The sequence below is a fragment of the Epinephelus fuscoguttatus genome, linkage group LG1 (genome assembly GCF_011397635.1).
Source record: "Epinephelus fuscoguttatus linkage group LG1, E.fuscoguttatus.final_Chr_v1".
NCBI lineage: Eukaryota > Metazoa > Chordata > Actinopteri > Perciformes > Serranidae > Epinephelus > Epinephelus fuscoguttatus.
The window spans coordinates 23,386,337-23,396,109 of NC_064752.1; the positions used below are offsets into that span (position 1 = coordinate 23,386,337).

Sequence of the window (9,773 nt, forward strand, 5' to 3'; positions counted from 1 at the left end):
ATTACTTACATATCTAATAGTATTTTGAGAAGAAATAAGTTAGCATTTTCTTATGATGGCTCTACTTTATTGTAGTTTATGCTTAGCGTCCCCAGGGACCCCAGTCTGCTGTCCCTGTCTATTAAATATATTGGCAGGATGAGGGTGAAGAGATCTTACATGACAACCATCATTTAGACGGTGACCTTAATATAGATTTTAGAAACATGCAGCTAGAAAAATCTGTTAAAAATCCCATTACTTTCCCCTCTAGTAAGCATGAAACATCTGCTCTGTAGAACTTTTAACACTATACAGCTGAAGGGCAACACATTTTGAGCCCATGAGCAAAAAAGAAAGAAAAAGATATTTCATTGAGAGGTCTGCTAGGCACATCGAGGTCGTTCAACAAATGATGGGACTTGATCCCCCTCCCTTACAGAAAGTTTATGGTTTTGTCAAATTTATGGTAAAACACTTTGTTGACTCAACAAATCTACAAATGATGGTAGTTTACTACAGCTGTACTGGAACTGTCTTCTCTGAAGCATCTTAATTCATCTTAATAATAACTAAGCAAACTGAGATTTAAAGGACTTCTAAACCCTTTGAGGACTTTCATTAGCTCAGTGTATAAATTAGTTTTGCAGTCACTGTTGTGCAGTACAAATATATTGATAAGAATTTATGACTCAAAATCAAGTGTCTTGTAGCCATACATATAGTAGACTCATTCATTTGGGTGTATCTAAGCCAAGTCTGAGCACAAAACCTGAATGACTTAGACACTAATTACTGTCTATCTCCTTTCTTTCAGCTGTATATCTGTATTTTACTCATCATGCTGACACACAAAATGTTCAGTTTTCATTTCTGTGTTACCTCAACCTGGGTGCAGTCCCAGTCTCTGTAGGGTTAGTTTTCTGTGCACAGGCAATGAAAATGAAAAGATCGCACAATGCTTGCTCATTTATTACCTTATCAGTCTCATGTGTTTGTGTGTTCGCGGAAACAACATTCATTCCACATGCTTCTTCTTACTGCAAAATGTGGAGAATGCAAAAGTGTATGTTAATGCGAAAGCATATATGGTAGAATGTATTATAAAAACCCTACACACTGACGGTCCACCAACACATTATGTTACCTGATCAGCCCTCTTCTTATGATTGCTTGTGTGTGTACAGACTGTGCTTGTTTGACATCTCCTTCACTCCCCAGTTAGAGTTGTTGCGTCTGTTGGGGTGGGACAATTTACACTTTTATTATTTTTTTTAACTTTACAGAGTCTGATGACACAGTGTAATTAACATCACGTCATATTTGGAGGGGATGATCCAGAATCCAGAATAAAGTCTATGAACTTGAAGACGCCATTAATGTTTCTATCCCGTGCTGCCATGAGCTCGAGCCCCTTGGCCATTACTTCCGCATGGTGATACAGTTGCTGGGTGTAGTTCAGCAGAAAGAAAATAGTTCCTTCATGAATCTGCTCACAACAAGGTCTGTGGATTTTCTTCAGTAACCAGGCTATGATTTCTGAAAAGAGACATCGCTGTTGAGTTTTTAAAATGTATTTTTTTGGCATTTTAAGCACCACAAGATGAGTGCCATCTAGTCTGACTGTATTTGACAGAAGGCAAACATCTCTATGGAAAGTATCTCCAACGCTCGGCAACGTACACCAAAACAATCTAGACTGATAAATAGCACTACAGGTAAGAGGAAAAATATGTGTTTTTTGATTTGGAGGTGAACTATCCCTTTAAATTGAATGTCAAGCAACAATGCCAAACTCTGGTTTCTATTTCTTGAATGTAAGGATTTGCTGTATGACTATAAATTGTAATTATTTGGGTTTTAGACTGTTGGTTGGACAAATCAAGAGACTCGAAGACATCCCCCTGGGTTCTGGAAACTTGTAATGGGCATTTTTTGCTATTTTTGGACATATTTGTCCTGTCCCTACTGATAAAGAGCATTACGGGTAAGATGAAAAATATATATTTTTTATATATATATATATATATATATATATATATATATAGTAGTAGTAGTAGTGTTTAAAGTTGTGCTTCCTTGAAATGTTATGAAACTTGTCTTGGAGTTTATCTCCTGTGTGGTTAGACATGCCAGCCTGATGACAACCTTCTATGATGTCACTTAGACACAAACAATGGGCCTCTCTTCTGATAAACATATTGACAAAATAGAAATTCACTCTGAGCTCTTGCCATCAAATGAACTTCATTTCAGTGATGCCAGCTCAGCCTGATTCATCACATCATGTGCGTTACTTTTAATCTTTATAGATTAGTTCTTGTTAATATTGAGTCAACATAACAACCAGTCTCTTGATAAAGAACACATTAAGAATTTTGTCACGCTCTATTAAAATATTTTTCGTAATTTCACTCAACGACAGCCAGCTAAAACTTGAGCAGAGGCGGATTTTTCAACATCCGTTTTTCAGAAGCAAGCTAGCATTTGTGTGGTTGTATCTTGCAGGTTGATCATATGCATGTGGTTATTTCCATTTGCTCTTTGACTTTTATATGCAAAGGTACTATGTCATGTTCTTACTGGCAAAAAAGCATAGTTTCCGATAGTTTAACCGCAGACTTTTTTTCCCTATTAGTCCTGAAAGAATACGAAAAAACCTAGATAAAGGTTAGTAAACATGCTAAAATAGCTCTAAGCTGTTATAGATGATAATGTTCTGTTTCCTAAAAACATTTACAATGGAGCAGGCTGCTCCTGCAAAGATGGAAAATGACTGTCACTTTTTAAGTTTTGATGTCTGTTGCCATAATGAATTAAATCCATCACCAAAGTATATATTTTAGTTACAAGTTGAGGCAGACATGTAAAGTCTTTTTGAACAATCAGATTAGCAGAATGTGTAACCACAGTTGATTCACTTTACTAAAATGTCATGCATGTATGTTATATAAAATGTTCTTTCTAATTTAAGGATATTGTTATGTAGATGAACACAAGTTTGCAATTTATTGTAATATACATTAATGTATATTGTTTAAAACAGAAAGAACTATTTTAAAGGGCCAGTGTGTAATATTTGGCATGGTTTATTGTCAATCTGAATCTGAATCTGAATATTCTACCCATTAATATGTCTATACAAGTGTATAATCACTATAAAAATAAAATTCTTTTGGTTTTCGTAAACTTATAGTTATGCTTATATAGCAAGGGCCTTGCTCTAGAGAGGTCGCCATCTTGCGCCGCCATGTATGTACGGCAGACCGAGTGGACAATCCAGCCAGCCAGAGAATGCGTTTCGCGTGTATAAATGAACCAACGAAGACAGCGGAAGGAAGGAAGAAGGAGGAGGAAACAGCAGAAAGTGTTAGTAGCTCGTCAATGGAGAGTAGTGAAAAGTTTTTTTAGTTATAAAGTTTGCGAATGGACCACACTTACCACGCAACAGGAGAGAATGAACCTGAACCGTCATCTGCGAGGAAAAGAAGACGTAACTTCACTCCTTGTGATGCACTCTCTGCGGTGCTTTTCCTCCTGGTGATATATCTCCCCAACAATGGTAGCAGTAGCACCGAATCCCATTCTGTGCATTCAGCCTCTCTTCTCGCCCGCTCAGCATCAAACACATGTTCCTCATCTGTATGCTCCGGCTCAAACAGGTATGGCTCTGGGTCTGTGTCCGCTACAAGAAACTCTTCAAAATCGCGTTCAAAGTCGTCCATTGCAGCTACTATAGTCCGGAGATATTGCTAGGCTAAATAAGCAGCTGAGCACTGTTTGCCGGCTACGCTGTCAGTCAGTGTGCGGGCTGGAGATTGGCGGAGCAGAGAGGGGAGAGGGGTCTCCACTCGGTATGGTAAACAAGTATGTGTGTAAAGTTATGAAGTGTGTCTGTTACGCTAGAAGAGTCAGAGTTTGGGACGGAGTGGAGTGTTACTGGAGTTTTTGGAGTGCTCAAATAAACTGGCCTTTTTCCCGAACGCTCCTCTGGTCTCCTGCTCATGAGGGATTCATTACAATATAGTAACATGGTTTAGATTTCTAAATAAACATTCACCTCGTCGCTAGATAGACCTACTCCTGAAAAACTCGTGCACAAGGCTTTTTGTCCCTACGAGGCCACCGTCATTTACCCGACGGGAGGGGTGAGCGAGTGAGCCCTGCAATCTAGAATTTGACCACTGATGTCACTGTTTTCAACCCATTTTACACACTGGCCCTTTAAATTAGGCGGGGCAGGGAGAGAACACTGGCAGTGTTATGCCGAATTTATACTTCTGTGTTGAATCGACGCCGTAGCTATGGCATATGCTCCATGTTGATGCAGTGCCTACACCGTAGCCTACGCCGCAGCCTGACGTGCAGCTCCCCAGAAATCTAACGACACGTCGCCGCAACGCAGACCTCCTGTCTATTTTTGTAAGCTGAAACCATTTCCCTCAGTGGAAACAAAGCTTTTATTTACTTCAATTTCACAGATAAAAAAACAATAAATGATGAAGACAATAAAGCCTCCACAGAATAGCATTTTAAGTCTTGTGTGTAATTTATACTTTGGGATTTACCCTGGTTTCATATGAGCAGTGGAAATCTCCACTCGTCACTAGGCTAATTTATACAATGTAAAATGCCATAGGCTTGTGCTATTAACGTTAGCATTTTGTATTTGTCTGGAGAACGTGTTTAGTATAAGACATTTGGTTTGTCTGTGAATGCTGCGAGTTATAGTGAAGCCGATTTGTGTACTTGTGTTTGAAATTGTCTCTATTAAGCTATATTTAATGTGTTTTTTGGGTGTGTTTTGAATCAACTAAACTTTACAGCACTTCACAGAAACGTTCGTCGCCAACTAGTGTTTTGGAGGTGTAACTGCAGAGTGACACAGACATACCACGCACAAGTATAAATGCTCACAACGGCGTAGGCAACGTGCGTAGGCTACAGCGTAGGGTCTGCCGCACAACTATAAATCCCGCTTTAAAGGTATACAACATTGCTCATCCTCCGCAATTAGATTTACAACTGGATGTTACAAAGCTCCTCCACAGAAGGCAAAAACACTGGCCATCTGGACAAATTACCAGACATTACAAGAAAAATGACATAAAATAGTAAACATGAAATAATTTTATTCAAAATATTTTAGTCCATTCTTTGTAAGCAATACAGCGACACTCTTGCAACATACTGTCATGCATGCATCCAGAAAGTGTTGTCCGTCTACTGTGTGTCTGATTCCATGTGAACACAGCATTAGGCCTAGCTCACACACGTGTAAACAGGCTTTTCTCCTCCATTTGTTCTAAAAAAAAACTCCTGTCCACATACATTGTTAAAAAAAAAAATCTGTCAAAAACACAATTAAAATAGAAAAAGTGACGTTATCATATGTAACTGTGGATAAGAGAACTGGGACCGAAGCAGCACACATAGACAGAATAATGTAGGCTATAACTGCCACTCACAAACTGGATCTTATTAGCTTACAAACAATTTTTCTTACATTAATGCTTTTTCTTCTCACTGCAAAGTTTTATACATAAGTCATTAAAATACATTCTAAGTTTGGGCTAATTAGTGTCCTCATCAAACACCAAACCTTAAAGGATTCCATCTGAAATAGACAAAGATTGAGTGGTTGGCTCGTGAATGAAAATACACGTGGGTGTCAGCTCTATATAAGACAGGAATCCCATATCTGTAGTGTCAGGCACTCTGCGTTGTTTCACAAAGGAAACACTCAGTAGCACCTGTCGTCTCTGAAGTACTCAACATGGTTCTGCTCAAACTGCTTATAGTCACTTTAACTTTTTATCAGCTCGTTGTTTTGGATGCTCAGAAATGCCCAAAAGGTAAAGTATGACTTTCTTGTACTGCGCTGTAATTTTCCTCTCCATTCAGCATAATGCTGTAGAATATACTTACGTTTTTGGCTTTACAACTTTCTCTTAATCTTCATGTGCCTCTGAACTTGAAATCAAGGTCAAAGACGAACACATGGCAGAGCTGCACAACCTTGTGAAGACTGCCCCACTGGATATTATAATCCTGAAGATAACGATTCCCACGCCTGCAAACCATGTAGAAAGTGTGATAGCAGTAAGTGTTCAGGCTCTGGTATGGTTTACTTTACAATAAATACATAAAATAGAACAATATACTGTAAGCAGTAGCTGAGCAACTTAGCCAGACTGTGTTATTTCACACATTCTGGCAACAGAATCACAAATGAATCTTTCAACAGAGCCAAAAAGGAAGTGGCCCATTTCATCTGATTTTTTTTTGGTTTTGTTTGTAGATTATGGAAGTGCCGTTAAAGAGGCGTGCACGAAAGAGACAAACACAAAATGTCAGTGCCGTGGAGAATTCGTTCCCGCGGAGAGTGATTCTTCCACTTGCAAATGTGAAATTGGATTTGGACTAAAATCTGAAGGTATGAAGAAGGATCACACAACACTGCGTTCATCATATTGAAGAGACTGTCTCTGCAATAATTCTTTTTTTTCCTTGCCAGAATGTTCAAAATGTGAACACGGATATTTCAGCACACGCATCAACACGCCCTGTCGAAAATGGAAAGAGTATGTCTCCTGTATTCCCGTGTTTTAAAAACTCTGTACATGCATTATGAAAATGTAACTTCAACAGATTCTAAAGTAGTTCACAGCTGTATCTTTTATGCTTCATTTTAGATGTAAATCAGGAGAGAAAACTGCAGGAAGCAACACCGCAGATGTCATCTGTAATCCAGATTTGGAGAGTAACCCTTCCATCAATACAACCTCCACATCAAATAAAATTGTTACTCTAATTAAACGTTTAACAACCCAGCGTCCAACTCCGAGGATAATTACCACCACCACTACCCCAACTACCACCCCCACCTCCATCACCACAGCTGCTCTGGGACACAAAGTCTCCCCAACGAGCAAAGGGCAGCCTCCCCACACGCCAGACACAGCCGCCTACATTGGTCCAGGTAGAACATTTGCTGCTATCTTTTTATGACACAACCTCATAATGAGTAATATTAGGTAACTTATGGCTTGCTTTTCTTGTTCAGGTATGACCCTCCTCATATTGGGAATTATTGGACTGCTCGTACTGACCGCTGTGACCTGCAAGCTGAACGTTACCTCTCAACCAGCTGTACCACGTATGTTGCAGGATTAAAATTTGGTCTCTTGCTGGGAGTTTTATGAGAAGGTTGCTACTACTAGCATGAGAATGTTAATTTTGTGCAACTATTTTTGAAAATGCTTAATGTTTTAGTCACATTTTAGTTATTTTTAGTCTTCATAGTTATAGTATTGTTGATGAAATGTCATTACATTTTAGTCAAAATGTTTTGCTCTTTGAACTCATTTAATCAGGCTAATACAGGTATCAGAGGGTATCATTGTGACAGGTCCTATCAAGTGTTGAAATTCCATTTAGACATGTTTTTTATACAACTGCAAATAATTGCTACACATTTATAAACTCGTATTTCTTCTGCAGAGTTTATAGCAGGTTTAAGGGAGGATTTATGAGGACATACTTACTAACCATCATTTGAAAAGCTCAAAATCTCAAACTTTGAGACCTAGTTTGAGACGACTGGACAACTAGGATTTGTACCCAGGTTCACTGTAAACTGATTTAACACAGTCACTGTTAAGAGGCAGAAAAATAACTTTGAATTCTCTGAATTCTCTCTAAATCTGCAATGTAAGTCTGGAGGGCTTCTCACAGGGTCTGTGATTTAAACTGGACTTTGTCTGGTGGCTGGCGGCTGCTCACTCTGTTGCGGTTCAGTAGCTAACAAGTAGAGCTAGCTGCTAACAGCCAGCACTGCAACTAACAGCTCCACAAATCTGTTCAGTAGCTCCACCATTCACAGTCAGACACACACGGCTGCTTACTGTGGAATTAAAGCTCAAAACTTAAGTGTGAGTGTCTTGCTGGCTCGCAAAGCATCCACGCACCGACTGTTTACTGACGTTCACCAAACTGTTGGTGCTCCGATCTCATACCACTCAATATGGTATTAGAAAATAATTGCGGGTGCGGTTCTTCTCGGCTTCCTAGTTTGTAGCATTTTCCGGATACATTTCATAAAATAATTTACCATTGCGTCTCTCGTCTCATTTTGACTGTCAGATAACCATTTATAGTCCCGTCTTATCTTGTCAACAAAAACATACATTTCATCAAAGTGGTTATTGATGAACATTTTTTGTCATAGTTTTTGTTAACACTGGCTCACAGTTGTAGCCTACTGTATGCTAAATATGAAGCTACAGCCAACAGCCAGTTAGCTTAGCTTAGCTTAGCATAGCACAAAGACTGGAAGCAGCAGGAAACAGCCTCGATCTGTTCAATGGTAGCAAACTCAACCTACTGTTCCACCAGCACTTCTAAAGCTTACTAGTTGACATCTTATATCTTGTTTGTATAATTCAAAAATCAAAGTGTACAAATGACACATTGTGTTTGTATGGGGAGTTAGAAGCTATTTCTTGGCTAGCTGCAGCAACCCACCACAGTCACAGTCATCCAGCAGGGTCTCCTGGACTCCTGGTTCCTGTCTTTCTGCTAAGCTAAGCTAAGCTAAGCTAAGCTAAGATAAGCTACAGACTGCTAGCTGACGTTTTTATATTTGCTGTACAGATATAAATTAGGTATATTAAGCATATTTCCTGCCAGATTATTCCTTTTAACATTAAACTTCATGCACACGCTAAAGTGAAATACATTATTCTTTCGTTTTTCATTGTTGTAGGAAACATTTTGTTCTTTTTTACTGATTCATATGACACTGCCCACCTGTGTTCCTTTTTTTCTGGGGTCTGCCCCCTGCTCTGCTCTTTTAAAAGACAGGTAATATAGATATTAAGTGTGGATGTGTTGTAAATGATACCTTTTCAATTTATGCTTTAATGTTTGTTTTCAGAAAAGGACTCATTGTGTCGAAGGCCGGTTGAGGAAAGTGGTGATGGCAGCCTGTCCTCTCTCAAACTGAATCCTGTGGAGTGATGAGGTGAAACTCGTGAACTTTTGACTGTGAATTGTGAGATCAGTTAATCATCATATGAATCATTTTAGACTGATCACTTATTTCTTCCATACTCTGTTGATTTTAAATCAGAAAATACATCATACAAAAACATCTACTGTATCTGTATTTTAGCAGGTGTATTCGTAATTTGCAGTATAGTCAATATTTGACTTTTGTTTGTTCTTTTCTAATAGAATATCAGAGGAATCATGTGAAAGATTTGTTTAAATCATACCTCACTTTTTGTCATTTGAAAATCAATTTAAAGTTAAATAGTACTATTTCAGATCTCAAAAAATGTACTTTCTGTGTAACCTTAATATTTATTGCAAATTTGGATATGCAGATTCTTTTCATAATAACCTCAGAAACTATGCCACTGAATACCTTACAGTATTTAATGTTAACAGTCATTTTTACTCTTGCTAGAATTCACATATATACATATGTTTTGCTGCTTTTTAAAGCCCTATAGTGTTTTATAATGATAGTGATATAATGGGGCGAGTGACAGGTTTCTGAGAAATATATAGTATGAGCAGGTGGCTATAGGTAGTGACAATAAGTACCACTTATTCAAACAAAAAAACTACTGGAAAAGAAAAACATTTTACTCTCTTTATGCAGACTTTCGGTCTCTATTTTTAGCATGTTTTGTTTATTCAGTTCTGTTCCACCGGTAGCCGGGTTGCGGTAGCAGATCTGTAAAGGTAGAGGAGTTTTTAAAAAAAACATGCTTGGTGTGTGGGGT

The 9,773-nt window shown here is 38.5% G+C and overlaps 1 protein-coding gene across 1 annotated transcript; it reads left to right on the forward strand.

Annotated features, from left to right (window-relative positions):
• Window positions 1-5,701: 5,701 nt before the first annotated feature.
• Window positions 5,702-9,049, forward strand: si:ch73-361p23.3 (tumor necrosis factor receptor superfamily member 4). Its single transcript, XM_049578088.1, has 7 exons — window positions 5,702-5,834; window positions 5,965-6,081; window positions 6,281-6,415; window positions 6,497-6,563; window positions 6,675-6,961; window positions 7,046-7,138; window positions 8,918-9,049. The coding sequence occupies exons 1-7, from the start codon at window positions 5,756-5,758 to the stop codon at window positions 8,998-9,000; spliced, it is 861 nt and encodes a 286-aa protein (XP_049434045.1). The 5' UTR covers window positions 5,702-5,755; the 3' UTR covers window positions 9,001-9,049.
• The last annotated feature ends 724 nt before the right edge of the window (window positions 9,050-9,773 follow it).

Excerpts from the sequence above, each read along its gene's own strand:
- si:ch73-361p23.3 (XM_049578088.1), top strand. The coding sequence starts at position 5,756 with ATGGTTCTGCTCAAACTGCTTATAGTCACTTTAACTTTTTATCAGCTC. Across the intron at positions 6,082-6,280 it reads ATGTAGAAAGTGTGATAGCA|ATTATGGAAGTGCCGTTAAA; the intron begins GTAAGTGTTCAG and ends TTTTGTTTGTAG. Across the intron at positions 6,564-6,674 it reads CCCTGTCGAAAATGGAAAGA|ATGTAAATCAGGAGAGAAAA; the intron begins GTATGTCTCCTG and ends GCTTCATTTTAG.